Source organism: Hippocampus comes, unplaced genomic scaffold (assembly GCF_001891065.2).
Source record: "Hippocampus comes isolate QL1 unplaced genomic scaffold, H_comes_QL1_v1.1 scaffold68, whole genome shotgun sequence".
NCBI lineage: Eukaryota > Metazoa > Chordata > Actinopteri > Syngnathiformes > Syngnathidae > Hippocampus > Hippocampus comes.
In genome coordinates, this window is record NW_017805625.1 from 5,850,959 (window position 1) to 5,867,784 (window position 16,826).

Consider the following 16,826-nt stretch of genomic DNA (forward strand, 5'->3'; position numbering starts at 1 on the left):
CATTTCAACGCGCCAGTGTGCAACACTTGAGCTGCATGCCCTCTAACGTCCTCTGGGGGGCGTCTTACGAAAACGACCCCCACCCTTCCTTCAACCGGAAGCAGTTACAACGTCACACTCCCAAAATGGCGATCAATCTCGCGGACCTGTCGCTCCCTCAGCTCGAGGGACTAAAAAGCCAATTAGACCAGGCAAGTATGCTTTCCTTTATAATTGTTGCGTATTGAGTTTAATATTATTGTATTGACGGTAATCGAATTGAATGCACACAGTGGTAGGGTTTTGTTTGACGCAGTTGCTCACGCTCTTTCAACATTATCCCTCCCGCTACCGCTAACACCCACTATTCAAAACTAGATAAAGCATTCCAGCTCACATAGATGTTTGTACATTTAACAAATTGATGTAAATGTGTGTGCGAGTGTGTCGTTTGCTTGGGGGACAATATTGACAGTGTTGTGCGATATTTTATTATTTTGCAGGAGATTGAGTTCCTGACGTCCTCAATAAGCCAGCTCAAAGTTGTCCAGGCGAAATATGTCGAAGCAAAAGATAATTTGAATTCCTTAAACAAAAACAATCAAGGTGGGTACCGTCTCTTTACGGATTATGTGCGTTTACATATCGTAATCGGAGTTATCGGTTGGCCAATGTCATCTTTTCTTGCGACCGACGCATCACTGAATGAACTCCGACTTAGGGATATTCGGTTTTGCGTGGTTATTGGGATGAGCCTTGTTTGGCCTTTATGGCACACACAATTAGATCGGAGAGTTGAGCAAGGCCCTCGTGTTGCTGTTGACAGAAAAAGGTTCTACGGCCGTGTACTTGTCTTTTGGGCATCCATTAAATAGTTTATCTGACAATACATAGTCTTCTAGTAGCTAGCGTCATTATAAGCGAGAAACAAAGATAAACGGACCAGCGAAAGTTCCCACGGTACCTTTCAACCTGTAATTGAGTTTACAGTGCAGTTTTTGGTTAAGACTGAAATTTCACCCAAAAGCTGAATCTCCCTAACTTTTTGTGAGTAATCTAATAACGAGGTATGCAATTGTATCTGTGGGGTGAATGTTACACACAAGTTTTGGTTTCGCCAGTTTCGTCGAGGTTGTTAAATCATGCAACTAAACTGTCTCTTTTTTTTCTCTTCACGTAGGCAAAGAATTACTCGTCCCACTTACAAGTTCTGTATCCTTGAGTGGTATTCAGCACCAGGATTTTTGTAATTGTCTGCGTCTTGGATGCATAGATAGATAGATCTTCTCTCTGCCAAACATAGATCATAGTTTTGTTTGAGGCATGTTTTTCAACATGAATGGTTCTGGCATTTTCATTGTTGTCCACAGGTTGTTTTGTAAATAACTTATTGAGGGTTATTTTAATGTACTCTCCTTCACATATGAAATGGAAGGACATAATTAGAAAATCCAGACAAAGCCGAGTGGAATACATTTCCTATTATATTTTAGAATGTGTTTCATATTTTGTCTCTGAGGGACATTGTTCTTGACATGACTTGTTCTAGATGTATGTGCCTGGAACATTAAATGATGTGGAGCACGTTTTAGTGGATGTGGGGACAGGATATTATGTTGAAAAGGTAAGTGGGTGCTTTTATTGTATTCCTATATATTTTAAATAAGGTCCTGATGTTTCATTATGAGTGCAGTTGAATTTAAAACTGATAACTTAGGGTGCAACCTGTTTTTGCTGCTCTTTAGAACGTAGCAGATTCAAAGGCATTCTTCAAACGTAAGCTAGATTTCCTGACAAAGCAGATAGAGAAAATTCAGCCCGCCCTTCAGGAAAAACATGCCATGAAACAAGGTGAGTCCACCAACAGTCTTCACAAATTTAAGAGTAAATACCATTTGTGAACCTCATTGGGGCCTAAGAACACAGTTTGGTTTACTTTCTTGACTTGGTCGAGTTTTGGGCTTGGTCCCATCTGTGTTTCATTTATCGTGGCAGAGTAACTGTTGCAATTTTTAACCTGCAGTTGCTGACAGTTATATTTGTTTGCTTGCAGCTGTGGTTGAAGTCATGAACATGAAGATCCAACAGCTACAACAAAGTAAACAGGCTTCCAGCACCAAGGCTTAATCATGACGACGCTTAAATTAATGCTTTACTGTGTGTGTGAAAAAGAACTGTAAAATGTCCTGCACTAACCTTTATGAAGACTTGTTGCATGATTTGGTAATAAAGAGGCAGTGAACATTAGCTTCTAGAGGTTGTAAGTTGTCCTTGCCTATTGCTCGAAGACGGCTGAAATAGGTTCCAGCACGCCCACGACCCTCGTGAGGATAAGAAGTTTAGAAAATGGATGGATGGAAGAAGCACAGCAAATTGAACATAATATTGTACTCCACGGGGGATTGAAAAATCAAAATATAGCCCTTGAGCACAAGCTCTCCCACCCCTGTTCTACACGGTTGTGTTGGTCTGTATGTGTTTTCATTTCTCGTGACTGCATATTCAACTCGAGTAACACTCAGTAGGGCCGAACAACCTGATGGTTCTGCACCAAATCATACCTTCACTGACACCCACCAATACATCTGCCACACTTGGAACCACACCCATCAATCAAGCGAGTCTTTGAGCTGTGACGTCACCAAGAACCGACTCACTTTGTCACAATAGGCAAATAGAGAGCAGTAAAGTCAACGGAGGTTGAGATCAGATAGGAGAAACAAGATATTCCCCATCTGCGGCCTTATTCAAGAGACTTGTTTAATGTCGGCTACGAGAATGATTCATGTTGAATGCCTTGTGTGTGTTTTCTGCCAAAAGTCCACAAGCATTTAAAATTCCAAAAAATGTCCATTTAATCGAAAAAAATAAGTAATTTTTTTTGTTCGTTTTGCTCCTTGCAAACAAATGTCAAATGCTACTAACAGAAGTGAAACAAAATCAAAAACTCAACCAAATATGTTATTAGTTCAGTCCCTATTTTCCTGTCAGCATTTAGCTTGCATCCAGTGATTTTTTTTTTATTCTTGCCAGTGCGACTACTATGCCTGTCCAAGTCAGTAAAAAACGTTTTTTGCGCATTTTTAAAATCAAAACGATGTTATTGACCATAGAAATTCATTTTTTTTAAACTTTTGTAAATGTGTTGCATCAGTACTGAGACTTTTAGCAGACTTTTGTAATGAGGCACATTTCAATGTGTATACCTTTATACTTAAGTAAATGTGTTGCATCAGTACTGAGACTTTTAGCAGTGTTGTTTTTACACAAGTATCATAGGCTACTTGTACTTACAGTAAATAATTGCGTGTGAGAGCACCACTTGTGTGTTGGCATGTCCCGCCCCTTCATTGTACTGTTTGCGTATTCCTGCTGACAAACAATGACGCACGCACAGTCACCTTGGCGGAGGTAAATGTGTAAAGTATAATAGACTGCGCAGTCTTTGAACGGCCGTGACGTGTTTAGCGGAGGAGCTGAGTTATTGATGACGTCATAGCTCAAAGACTCACTTGATTGGTGGGGGTGGTTCCAAGTGTGACTGACTGGGACGGTAACACATTGTCTTCAAGGGGAAGGAATAGTTTTCTGGCCGTCCGAAGAGAAACCTTTGACAGAAAACATAATCTCAGGCCGCAGGAGCGAGTTAAGTATAATTTAGAGTGTACAGACATATTTGGAAGGTCATATTTTTCAGCTGTCTCCTAGTTTAAAACTGTGTGTTGACGGGAAAGGTTCCTTCTATTATTGGAAAGTTTCACAAGGTGGTAGCACAACATTGATAGTAGAACAACAGCTTTGCGTGTCACTAGTTTTCTCGTGTTTCCCAACCGTTATTGAGAATGGCACGCATTTTACATCATAAAAATCCTCACGGCGCACCACTAAACAATGCCACAAAAAGTTCTGTATAGTTGTAGTCTATGCAGGTACTGGAAAATTGATGACTAGCAAATTTACTTCCGTGGCATGAGGCGAGTTTAGTTGAAGACAAAACTATATTCTGTTGTATGACTCGTAACAGGTGGTTACACAGGGACAGTTTGAAACAAGCATGTCCAGCTCCGGGCCTCGTGGGCCGCTGCCCTGCATGTTTTCTGTCTCCCAACTGCCAACACACCTGATTCAAACTGCAACTCCAACTACCTGTAGTCTCCTCGTGACTTAAGGTTAGAAATCTACGACCTAGTGTCACCAAAATTCATGTGCACATTTCGACATATGCCCACATCAATCCGAAAATATCTAAACAATCGCCTCAATATTTGAGATCTTGTAGACATGAAAGGTTTTCCTCATGAAGCAACATAAAGCTTCAGCAGTCACCTATGGAGAGGAAGACTGTAATGTCCATAAAATCTCAAATTGTGGGGTCGTTTTGATATTCTTGTAAATCGATGTGGGCTACGCACAGACGTCCTCATGAATTTTGGTGGCGATTGGTCGTAGTTTTCTGAAATCAAGTGACCTTAATCTTTTTTTTTCCCCAAGAAGAAAACCTTTACTGCCCATAAAATCCAAAATATCGGGTCGATTATTTTGATATTTTCAGAGATTGAAGTGGAAATGTGCTTGTGAATTTAGACAACGATTGGTCATCGCTTTCTGACACTACGCCGCTAAGATGTTTTTCTTTTTTTTTCATCAAGCGTTTTAGACCTGTTTCACAGGTTAAGTGTACTTTCTACCATATAATGGGACATTTCTGCCTGTCAACTAGACGTCACTGGCAAAGATAGATCAAGAAAGATCCCATATTTGTAGTGACTCATATTTTGTAGACCAATTTAGTGAAATTGGATCATTTCATTTTTTGATTCACACAACACACCAATACACCAGGGTACTGTATTGTGACTGAGTTCTACACTATTCAATTGTGTTCTCACAACTGTTTGACTACATACAGCCCAACAACGAAGCATCTCAAAAAATTACAGCATAAAGATGAGATACAGACACTTAATTGTCACTGTAAACATTTTCCAACAACATCCATCAGTGGAATGCAGTTTAGCAACTCAAACAATTCAGCAGCTTGAGGTCATGGCACGCAGTAAATACAATCAAATTATTGCTCAGGCCAAGAGCATAAAATCTAGATAAAGAACTTAAACTAACCTAAAACCGTATCAGTAGAGAAGGTTGAATTGGGAACGTCACAGTGTTAACTGCAATATGAATTACAACAAGACTATAGGTCATTTATGTTAAATCACTGTTAAATCACATGCCTGTCATTGCTGCCCCACCCATCTCTTTGCAACGCTCTTTATTATGAATTGCTCATGTGAAATACTACAATGAGACAAGAATCACTTTGCAACTCTAAAGAAGTAGGCAGCAAGGGGAGTACGTCACAGCAATGCGCGTGTTTGGTGCTGACCAAAATGGCATGGACAACGAACATCATAGCGATCGCGAGATACCGTGAATATATTGCCTTGGATCAGTTGGACATTAATGCCATGACATCATTTACACATCAAAGCCTTTGTATGTGTGACAAGTTCAGGCTTTATTCTGCCTTTTACCTCAAGTCAAGATGGGGTAGGCTTCAGTTCACCATGGTGAGGATTAGTGCTACAGAAAATAGTTGGATGTTTTTTTTTTCCTCACCATAAAAAAAATTAATGTTGTGTCCTGTAATTGCTTGCGCTGAACAAGTATTTATCACCCCATCCCCATGAATAAAAACTCCTTTCCACAAACACTTTTTATCTTGATCTTGATGGAGCTGTGTCGCTATTGCCATACATACAATATAGTGCTTTGAAAAAGTGTTTGCCCTCTTCTGAAATGCTCTCACCATGGTTCGTTGGAATCCTGAAGCTTTAGGAATGGCTTTGTAACCCTTTCCAGATTGATTGTGGTTGGAGCGGGGTTGCAGTCTCTTCTAGAGCAGTGATTCCCGACCCGTTTGCCAGGGCAGAAGTGTGCAGTGAGAGCTCTCACGGTGTGCCGCGGAAACTTAACAAATTTCACTTAATTGTTGAGAAAATTATTTATTAATATCAAATAATGTATCTTTGTCCATCTATCTATGCCAGCAATGGTTAGTGACAGAAAGACCTAATAAATGATACTCTATTATATGTCAAAATGTATGAAATGGATATATGTATCCTGGTGTGCCGTGCGATTTTTCGAATTTAAAAAATGTGCCTTTGCTCAATCAAGGTTGGGAACCACTTTTTCTGGAGAACACGCTCTGAATATTCTTATTTTGGCCATAGATGTCGCTATGGAGACGAAGTGCCGCCCTATGGAGCTGCAGGTAGCGAGTTATAGGCAGACGACGTAGCTGTCACATGCTGCACTAACATTTGAAGCCACTCGTTTCAAATAAGGATAAGGTCGTAGCATGGGAATTTCCTTTTAATTCTGAACAATTTAGAAGATAGCTGTCCGTGTGCCTAAAAGTCGGAGTCTGGGGTGTACGCTTGCTCCTCGTGTTTGGGCTTGGCGTGTTACCGGGGAGACGGTAGTTGAGGAAAAAGCCGCACTCTGGTGAAGTGTGGTCGATGTCTAAAGAGCCTCATTCAGAAGTCTAAAACCAATTGGACATTGTTGTACAACCGCGAACTGAATCGGAGGTCGTCTTAATATTCACTCCAAACATGGTAAGTTTTTGGCCTAGCTTGGACGCTAGCTAACGGGCAACAACCTGTTCCTCCTTTTTAATACATCACCCTCATCAGTTACACTTAAACTGCCCAGGGGTTCTTGTAACTTTACACCAACGTCCTTCGCTTGTTGTTGGCTTTGTAAGCACGATGAATGTTTTGGTTAATAATTTCAGCCCCTTGCAATGCCCGATGTGTAACCTTTGAAAGGTGAACAACAAGTCACGGTCAACTAGTAAACATCTTAGCTAGCCACGGCGGCTCCGTGGGGTTCGCCTGTTTTGGCAAACGGCGTTTTAAAACAAATTGTCGTTTATGGACGGACTCTATTTTATGAGCAAGTTTATTTAAGGTGACACGATCCCGGTGGCTTGGCGTTTTCTTTATTCACTTTGGAGTTGGAATCTATGCGTAATGATCAGCGTGTTATAGGCCTACACGTGACTCGCAGTGGTAGCTGTTACACAACTCAAGCTAGGTATGGAGCTAATTGGCTATCAAAGAGCGTAGAGCTGAAGGTTATAGTGTGACACTTGAAAGAAATTAACCTCTGACTATTTATTTCTGCACCTGAAAGGCATTTGCTATCTAACATGACCGCATTAGATGAATTTAAACGGCCGAGCGAAGACGTTTGGAGACCTTTTTTGTTAGTTGAACATCAGCGCCATGTGTTTCGACAAGCTCCACAACAGCAATCTACCGCGCTTTAAACAAGCCAATGGCTGAGCACACCGTGGCTTCTCAATTGGCCGTTTGATATCATGTCGACTCGGATACAATCTGAAATGTTAAAAAAAAAATGACCCAAATGCTTATGTGCGTGACGAATGCATACACCCGTCGCGTTTTAGGCTGGATGAAAGGCTTTCGCGTTGAATGGAGCGTCTGATAGGCGGGCCGAACCGGCATGCGGAAACCAATGAGGATCAGGTTTGTATGTGCGTAGTAGGCGTGCGAACCAAACCGGATTATTGGAGCTCAGGTTAACGAGCCCTTTCCCTTGCTTTACCGGTTGACGTGTCTCTATATTGAACGGTGAACGTGGATGTTACTTGGCTGATGGGAGTTGCATGTAAAAGTGAATGACTGGTATGTAGTCACGTCAACATGAAATTTTGAGATTGTTCACTGCCGTAGCGTGATACTTTTGTTTTGTGATTCATATACTGTATTCAGGCTCCAAGTGCAACTGACAATTGCTTCAAAAGACGATTATTCAGAATCTTTTAAAATAAACAATTTTCGGGCCCTCCCTTTTTTAATAGAAAAGGGGACATTTCAGATTAAAAGTGCAGAAAATACGCAATTTGCTTGTATTCATTATTCATTTACTGGTTTTGTCACAAAAAAATCGTACAAAGTAAAAAAAAATATATATATCGATATATATCGATATATATATATATAGTAGTCCAGCCTACTGTTATTGGCACACCTTCGTTTTTTGCATGATCTGTACAATATCTTCTGAAATAAATGGAAATGTACCAGATTTCTATAATCAGGGCATTTTAACTGGATGTCCAATGTAATTTAACATAGCAAATGTTTTTTTCGACGTACATATTTTAATTCCAAAGAAGAAACAGAAAATGCAGCAGTACAGTAATGGCACCCCTCTCTTAATATTTGGTTGCACACCCTGTGGCAGTTATGACAGCTTACAAAGGTTTCTTGTAGTCATCTGTAAAATTCTTGCACTTCTCAGCTGTTTTTTTTTCTCCCATTTCTCCCAATCTTCCTTTGGAACTTGTTGAAGCTCTTAAATGTTTTCAGGTTTCTTTTGCCCAACGGCAGATTTCATATCATTCCAAAGATTTTCAATCAGATTGATATCAGGACTCATTCCTGGCCATTTTAAAACGGTCACCATTACACCATACTTAAGTGTTGGGAGGCTGTTCTTTGTTAGTTTCATTGTGCCGTCTGTAAACAAGGGTTAGGGTTAACTGTTGGTGTGCATTGACAAAAAGCTTAATTTTTTGTTTAATCTGCGACCGAACATATTCCAAGAATTTCCCAAATTTTCCCTTAATCTCAGGATTGTGGTTTGTCCAGGCACTCCTTGGTAAAGATTAGTCCTTGCATTTTCTGTGTTTGCCTCAGGAATGGTGTTTTCCTTGGCTTTCGCCCATGAAGCCCTGTTTGTTTCAGTGTGTGACGTATGGTACTTGTTGAAGCCATGATCCTAGACTGTGCCACGTTAGCCTTCAGGTCTTTGGATGTGTGATGTGGTGTTTATTTACACCAACCTTTGAAGACTTCAGTTATAAATTACCCACCCATCCCAACACACGTCCAGGGAGGTTTTTGACAGTTTATCCAACTTCATTATCACATTACATACCGTTGAAACACGGATGCCAAGGTCTTTGGAGATAGCTCAACACCCTTTGTTAGTCTTATATTTGCAAGTTCTGGCTTTTTAATAAATGAAAGTCATTTATTGGTAAATTCATATCATATGGGCACAGACAACTTAGAGCAGGTGATTTTCATTTGTGATCTACCAAAGGTGAGTCACAAAGTGTTTGCATTCTGATTTAGAGGAAAGGGTGTGCCTGCACAACACATTTTAAGTTTTCTCTTCCATTGTTTGTTTTTCACTTGTTTGTCATTTTCTCTTTAGTATAAAAAACAAGTTATTTCTAGACAATAAAATGTTTCCCTTGATTATTTTTTCTTCCAGAAGGTATTCCACTTATTGACTTTAACTTCATAGGTGCCAATAATGGTGAGCAGGACTGTACCTTAGTTTGATGAAACACAAAGATAATCAGTCTTTCATAGTCTTTCATAAATACAATATTTGCATCACAAACTGCATTTCTTTTTCTAATATAGGTGACCACCAAGGAAACAGTTCTGAACCCCAATGCCAAAGTGTGGCAGGAGATTCCCGCCCACCAGAATGACATCTCGGAGGGGACAGATAATTCCTCTTGGCTGCAGACCTATCCTCACAACACTGACATGACTGAAGGTATGAGTTGTCAAGTCAAGTACAACTTTATTGTCAAATGCGCTGTATGTGCAACATACAGCACAGATGGCATTTCCTCCCTCTCAACCAGACAACAACAAGAGATTGTCTTAATAGTCTTCCAAGTTTAGTCCCGCCACGGAAGTGTTATGCTCTTATTTGCAGAAAAGGAAATTGTATATTTTGCTTTTGTAAAAATCGTGATATGCCGTCTCTCCTTGCCTTCCTATCTCAGAGTACCCTGATGTTCTCTCTCTTGGGGGAAAAGGATGTGGCTCTGACTTTCCTGATCACACTGATGCCTGTGTGCCCACACAAGGCAGTATGAATGATACTCACCCATTTGATGCAGGCTTTGCAGCCCTAAACCCCCAAAGCGAGTCAACTGTCGATGACACAAAACAACAACCCATGTCTGAGAGTTTGAGGGAGTCTTTAAAGAAAAAATTGGAGTTTTGCTTTTCAAGGTGGGTTGCGTGACTTTGTTTGGAGGGGATTCAAGTATTTCTCCTCCCATATTGTCTTCAGATCTTATTCAGAAACTTGCTTTTCCAGAGAGAACTTATCACTTGACCAATACCTGATATCGGAGATGGACAGTGAGCAGTTTGTTCCAATCTGGGCTATCGCTTGCATGGAGGACATCAAAGCCCTCACCAACGACATGGATCTCATCGTGGATGTGCTGAGAGGTACGAGTTTTACATCAAAAGCATTGCGTTGTTTAATGGAAGCACTTACTTTCAACCTTTTGCATGTATATTACAAAATGAAACTCGGATCATTGGTGAACAAAGTACCTCAGTAATTGCTTGAATTGGGTTTTTCTTTCATCTTTTGTCTCGGTTACAGAATCGCCATTTGTTCAAGTGGATGAAGCTGGAGAGAAAGTTCGTCCAAATCACAGTCGCTCCATTATAATTTTGCGAGAGGTGCCAGAGACTACACCAGTAGAGGTAAAGACGATCCGTCATTGCAAATAAATGTTCTTGTATCGACAACTTTTCACACTTCCCACACTTGTAACCTCTTATCATTTTACCTGCTTGCATAGATCAATATTTGTTTTGGGAAAAAATGTTGTGTTGATTGAATGAAATTGCTCATTGTTGAGAATCCAAGTAGAGCTGTGAAACATGTTTTGCAACCTTTACAGGAGGTGGAGGCTCTTTTTAAAAGTGAACAGTGCCCAAAAATGTTAAGTGCTGAATTTGCACACAACAGCAACTGGTACATAACGTTTCAGTCAGATATGGATGCACTCAAGGTATGGAATTGCTTTTGTTATTTACCAAAATCTGAATTTAATTGATGAACATTATTTTATTTTAAAAATCCCTTAATGGCAAAGGACATATAAAGGATTATATGTGGAATAGGGATAGTACTTGTTTTGAGTGCAAGAATCTTTTCTGTCCTCAGGCTTACAGATATCTACGGGAGGAAGTGAAAGTATTTCAGGGGAAGCCAATAATGGTAGGTTGAGTGTTAATTTGATTAGCAAATAGACCTTGTCACTTCTGGTAAAGTGTTTTGACAGTTTGTTTAGTGGTGCTTTCATCGATTGCATCCCATCTTTTCCCTCCCTTGAGTACGGCTGCTGTATCCCCCAGTGATGATCAGTATCGCGCTTAGAAGGACCCAGATGCACTGACACTGACTAGGGCGGAACTTTGCTTTTCTGCATTTCTGTTTTTTTCCTCTCTAGTTCTGTTCTCTTCATCTTCCTTCGCCTTCCCATCTTTTCCCTTAATCCCAACTCCTCCCCCCCTCCCCCCCTCCAGTCAGTGCGGTGTTTTATGGCCTAATGACCGTGAGATTATGAGATCTGAGGGGACAAAGGCGACAGTTACAATGTTTTTGCTGGAATTGCTGATGATTCACACGTTTAAAACTCTAGTCTCATCATTTCTGCTTTGTCCTTCCAGGCTCGCATCAAGGCAATAAACACATTCTTTAGTAAGCCGGGCTTCAGCAGCGTGGACTCCAATATGTACAACCAGCAGGCCACGCCTCATGTTGCATATGGATCCCCTTTGTACATGCAGCAGGTGTACAGTGCTCAGCAGCAGTACCCGGTCTATCCAGGTCTTACCCAGTCCTGGAATGCTACAACAATGCCTTACTTTGAAACTCCTCTGGTAAGAGCAATCATCACATTGTTTTTCTTTTAATTTAACCTTGCGAATTATAAAATAGATTGTCATTTGCATTGCTGACCTGGCAGCAGAGAGCACAGTAAAACTAAGCAAAAGAAAATGGAAAATAAAAGCGTACACTATTGCAAAATTACATAATAGTTTAGTTTACATCACAGCGCATGGTGAATAACAGGTTGTGAAGAAGCTTAAAACAGGTGCAGTAGTCATCTCCAGTACTCACTCTCTGTTTAAGCGGTAAATGAACATGTACTGTATGTGACAGTTAAAACTGTTGATTTTAATTTTATTTCACTTTGACTCTACCACTGTGGCATCCAGGCACCTTTCCCTAACAATGGATTCATGACTGCTTACAACAGTGTGGGAAACTATAAAGCAAATTCAAGCTCTAATCCGCCTTTGTGCAGGAACCGGTAGGTGACATTCATGATTTTAAGATGTCTCTGTATCGGGGGTTCAACAGCTAAAAGATTTATTTTAGTGGTCGAAGAATGTCAAAAAAGTTTAAGTTAATTATTCAATGACAGCGTTGGTATTTTTTCAGCACAGTTCAGCAGATCCGAACCCTTCTTGTGCCACGGAAAGGTTTTACATGCATTTCGACCCACTGCCATGGCAAAAAAAAAAAAAGAAAACACATGCCCCCCCCCCCCCCAAAAAAATCATTTCACTGTTCTCATTTTCTATTTCACATACACTTTTATTGTATTTGGGGGTAGAGTGGCATATTTTGCAAGTGACATAACATTTTGACATCGAAGATGGAGCGTCTTTGCGCTGCTGCTCTCATTCCCAGCTGCCAGTGCCATGAACCCACTGGTATTTTAAGACCGAGTGGTGATCAGAAAAGCCAAAGCGAACCAGACAAACCACTTCCTTCAGCCACAACCAACTTATTTGCAAACTCTTTGACCCATGCCAATGTATGAAGACTTTTGCCTTGTTGGCTGGACATTTTGCGACACGAGTATGATAGTCAGGCAACAGCAGCAGTCGGGCGATATGAAAATGCTCTTCATAAGCTAGTCGATTGGAAGGCGAAATGTCAAATATACATGATGAGCAAGTCGACTCAGCTTTAAATTTAGACTCGTTGACTGACTGGTTCAACTCCTACTTTTTAACCCCTTAATGTCTAATTTATCCCCTGATAACTGTCCTTTGTGCATGCCTGTGTAACATTTGGATGTGCTGTTCAATAAATGGGTCCTTGCTGTGTCCCCAGGAATCATTTAAAGGGACACTTTAGGCCTGGTGACACGCTCATAACCCCTCCAATGGCTCCCCCAGCTCTGATGGATGGTCTGTTGAGGCCTTTGACCTCACAGCCCCTTCAGGCACCAGGGATCTTAATTGCGACCACTTCAGCCAGCCTGCCCTCCCTAAGCCCAAAAAACACTTCCCCGAAGGACACAATGCCCAGTGGTGATCTGAGCGGGGATGTAAGAACTAGGTCTGTAAAACTCCTCTTAATTCGTGTTGAGATTTTACAACAGCAGCATTCACCATTTCTCTCCTTACGTGCCTCTCAAAGTGGGGAAAGCAATCGACAATGTTGCTTTTATTTCAGGAGAATTAACAACTACAGGAGCATGAGGAGGAAAAGAGATGATGAACATACCACGGTCAGCACCTTGTATACTTCGTAATGATTATATTTAAAACGCTTTTATGCATCTAAAATGTGATCATTTACCTAAATTACTCCAACAGAAGCCTAGTCCTGTGACAGAAGTCGAGGTGCCGCCTCCGCCAAAGTTTGACCTGGCAGCTTCCAATTTCCCTCCATTGCCAGGATGCGTGGTTAGTGTAACAGAAGAGAAGACACCGGAGATGCGTCTGTCTGATGTCGTACGTGGTCTTAAAGTGACCAACAAGGTAACTACTAATGATCTCTCTGATAACCAACATCTACCTGGAGACTCATGTCAACTGTATATTTACCCTCTTCTAAGGCTGTATGCAACAAGGTCAATGAAATTAAACCATCAAACATCTCAGAACCTTCAGCTTCAAGTCCTGTTAGCCCCGATGTGACACCTACTGCTGAGGTCACGCAGAAACCAGCCCTGCTAGTTACAAGGTGCAATTTTCCCGGTTACCAAGTGTTCAACATGAGTTAAATAATTACCACATACTTATATGTAATCCCTTGTGCTTTAGAATTTCTTCACCGGTCGAGGATGTGGGTGAGGCCGACATTACTCTTCCAATGGAAAACGTGTCGTCTTGCATCAAGCTTGTTAGCCCAACAGAGCACGCATCTTCCACATGTAGCCGCACTGTCCTTGAAGTCCCCACTCCCCCGTCTGACACCTCAGAACAGGTAAAGTGAAAGTTATGCTTGAAATGTGTCCTTTCACAAAAAGCTCTTTTTCTCAGAATTTTTCTTGGAAACGAGTATTTTCAAGAAAACTAGCAGTTTCAACTGCTGTTTACTATATGAATGGTAAAACGTAGAAATGTCTTTTCTTTTTTAGTTTCGTTTTATTCCTAATGAAATAAGAGGTTTAAAGCTTTCTTTTGGTTGGTTCCATGCTTATACAGCGACAGACCTATATTTTCTGGAGGCCTTCAAAAATTTGTCAAATTGGTCAAAAATGGCTAACATTGAGTGAGTTAATGAACATCCAGGAATTTTAATGCGGAAACAGGAATTTATTTTCACCCTTTGAATCTGTTTGCAGCAACAGAACTGCCCAATCCACAGACTTATATTAACGACGTTGAGTACTGTATAAGCAATCATGGTCTCAAATGTTTCCCTTGACATGTATCCATTTCCTTTTTTTACTTTTAACCAGGAGCCAAAAAAGCTCAGCTATGCAGAAGTCTGCCAGCGACTGGCTAAAGATGGACCACCAGCACAGACACCCTCGCCGGCACCCCCTGTCTCTACGGCCGTCCAGCCTCTTCAAGAGCTCAAGGTTAATAGAGGGGAGGATACACGTGCCAATACTGCAAATACATCGGACAAACGTGGAGACAGCTGCCCTCCCCGGCAAGCCACTCGCACATTTTATGGTTATAAGCGCTCCGGCCGAAGCGGAGGTGCAGGGCTAAAGTTTTGGGAGCATCCCAGAAACACAGGCGGAAACACGGGCAAAAACTTTTCTCCTCAGCGTGGAATCAGAAGGAGTGGCAAGGAACAGAACATTCCCCCAAGGTCACCAAAATAACGGAACAATCCTTAAATCACGATAAACTGAGACACAAATGTGCGTAAATAAATATTCACTGTAAGCTTGCATTAAAAAAACTGTAAATAGGAATATTTTAGGTTTAAGATGCTTCTGACAGATGTTTTTCGTAGCTTGTGCGAGTTGTTTTAATTCTATATGGTCATCAGCATTGCTCAGCTTTTGGTGAAGTCACAGCCGCGCTACCTAGGTTGTTTTATATGCCCTTACTCAAATGTATTGTGTGAGTGGTTGATAGACCCCAACATTATTATATAACCCCGCTTGAGTCATGGCATGCAATGTCTGATGTCAGCAACATGAAGTGCAACTGAACAAGAGATGGCAAGTAAAATAGGGAACTTGAGAGATGCTTGCTTGAGTGACAGAATTCAGAAGTTGTAGTTAAATTGTTGCTGCCCATGAGATGGTACAGAAATTTGTCAGGTGGAGACATTGGAGGCATGCAGCTGAGTGTTAATTTGCAAAGTCTGGTAGCCCTTTGCGAATGTTTTTCACTACTAATTGGTGTCCGGTTTTGCAGTGAAACGGTAGCAGGCAACTTCCGAAACAAGGTGTCGTGAACTGTAAATAATGCTTATGGACTTCACAAAGTGTTTTGCCCCTCTCTCAGGTGTTGTCTTTCCACTGGGAAATAATAATATCTCGTAATGTTTTGCAGTTTTAATTGCAGTTTTGCATGTTAATTTTCAATACTGGTTGAAATCTGAATAATCTGTTAATTGGGGATTAGCAAAATATCACGTCATTTTCCAGTAGTTTGTTACAAAACCAACATTGACGTGATCAGTGAGTCAGGGCAATACTCTGGAAAATAACATTTCCTAAGGTAAAATGCAGAGTAAGTAAAGAATATCTCTGAGCTGATCATTGGGGATTGGCACATAGCAAGCAGTCACTTTTTGTATGTGACAAAGACAACTTTTACTTGGTCAGCAGTTTAAGGTCATTCTGTGTAAAATGACATTTACTGAACCAATGAGAATGACGAAGAGTTAATCTTACTCACTTTGTAAAAGATGTATACCAAAATCAAACTTAACTGCCCCCTCTGAGTTTTCAGTGTTTTGCAAAGGCATTGTGGTATACAGCCAAATGTGTCACAGTTCCCCTATTTTATTTAACGAAAGCTACTTCTCTTGATCAGAATTGTTTTTTCAGCATATTCAACCTAACAATATTTGGACCAACATCAAACCTGGGTTATAAAAGACATTCATAAAACATCAACTGTAAACGTAATCGACTTGTTTGTGAGGTTTAACTGTCCATGTAATTAGCCATTGATTGATTTTACTGTTGAATGTATGTTCTTAGTGGTGTATCACTGTTATGTTAGGTTTTGTCGTTATGTAGTAGTTAAAGCAGCCCTTTTAAACTACCGCAATTATTACTATTGTGTCTTATTCAATGTTTAACTTCAGATTTTATTCAATATTTGTAAATAGCCATATCGATCATGTTAGCAGAGAAATATTTTGATGTACTGAATGCTCCAATTTACTATTTTGATCTCGAGGCCTGACAAATCAATGTTTTTTTTTTTAAGCCCTTTATAAACCATAAGTGTATCTGATAGCGCAAGTGGGCTTGTGTTAATACGGATGGAGGATTTGGAATCACAATATTTCACAGATCATTAATGTAAATCCTACAGATAAAACTCATGCCTTTGTGGTTTTGTCTTCTGTTTAGAAGTTATGGGAATCAAGTTAAAAGCAACGTCAGCAACCTCAAGTGCCTTACTTGTTTCATTAGAAGTGTATCCCGTTATAACTGAGAAATTCTTAATGCTGTAGGTTCAAATCGTCTAAGTCTAATAGACTTGTCCCTATGAAGCATTAGTAAATGAAAATAACACACTGGTATGGCA

The 16,826-nt window shown here is 40.6% G+C and overlaps 2 protein-coding genes across 3 annotated transcripts; both read left to right on the forward strand.

Annotated features, from left to right (window-relative positions):
* The first annotated feature begins 82 nt into the window (after nucleotides 1–82).
* Nucleotides 83–2,231, forward strand: pfdn5 (prefoldin 5). Its single transcript, XM_019880433.1, has 6 exons — nucleotides 83–191; nucleotides 483–585; nucleotides 1,160–1,191; nucleotides 1,529–1,603; nucleotides 1,725–1,830; nucleotides 2,033–2,231. Exons 1-6 carry the CDS (start codon nucleotides 126–128, stop codon nucleotides 2,104–2,106), a joined length of 456 nt encoding a protein of 151 aa, XP_019735992.1. The 5' UTR covers nucleotides 83–125; the 3' UTR covers nucleotides 2,107–2,231.
* Nucleotides 2,232–6,225: 3,994 nt separating this feature from the next.
* Nucleotides 6,226–16,818, forward strand: larp4ab (La ribonucleoprotein 4Ab). Of its 2 annotated transcripts, none has more exons than XM_019880743.1 (15): nucleotides 6,226–6,602; nucleotides 9,453–9,591; nucleotides 9,827–10,058; nucleotides 10,147–10,283; nucleotides 10,444–10,547; nucleotides 10,748–10,858; nucleotides 11,014–11,067; nucleotides 11,520–11,732; nucleotides 12,072–12,166; nucleotides 12,979–13,206; nucleotides 13,324–13,378; nucleotides 13,467–13,631; nucleotides 13,709–13,836; nucleotides 13,917–14,079; nucleotides 14,558–16,818. In XM_019880743.1, the coding sequence occupies exons 1-15, from the start codon at nucleotides 6,600–6,602 to the stop codon at nucleotides 14,930–14,932; spliced, it is 2,202 nt and encodes a 733-aa protein (XP_019736302.1). In that variant the 5' UTR covers nucleotides 6,226–6,599; the 3' UTR covers nucleotides 14,933–16,818. The 2 variants fall into 2 exon arrangements, with proteins under 2 accessions (XP_019736302.1, XP_019736303.1); XM_019880744.1 differs by lacking the exon at nucleotides 6,226–6,602 and adding an exon at nucleotides 7,597–7,697.
* The last annotated feature ends 8 nt before the right edge of the window (nucleotides 16,819–16,826 follow it).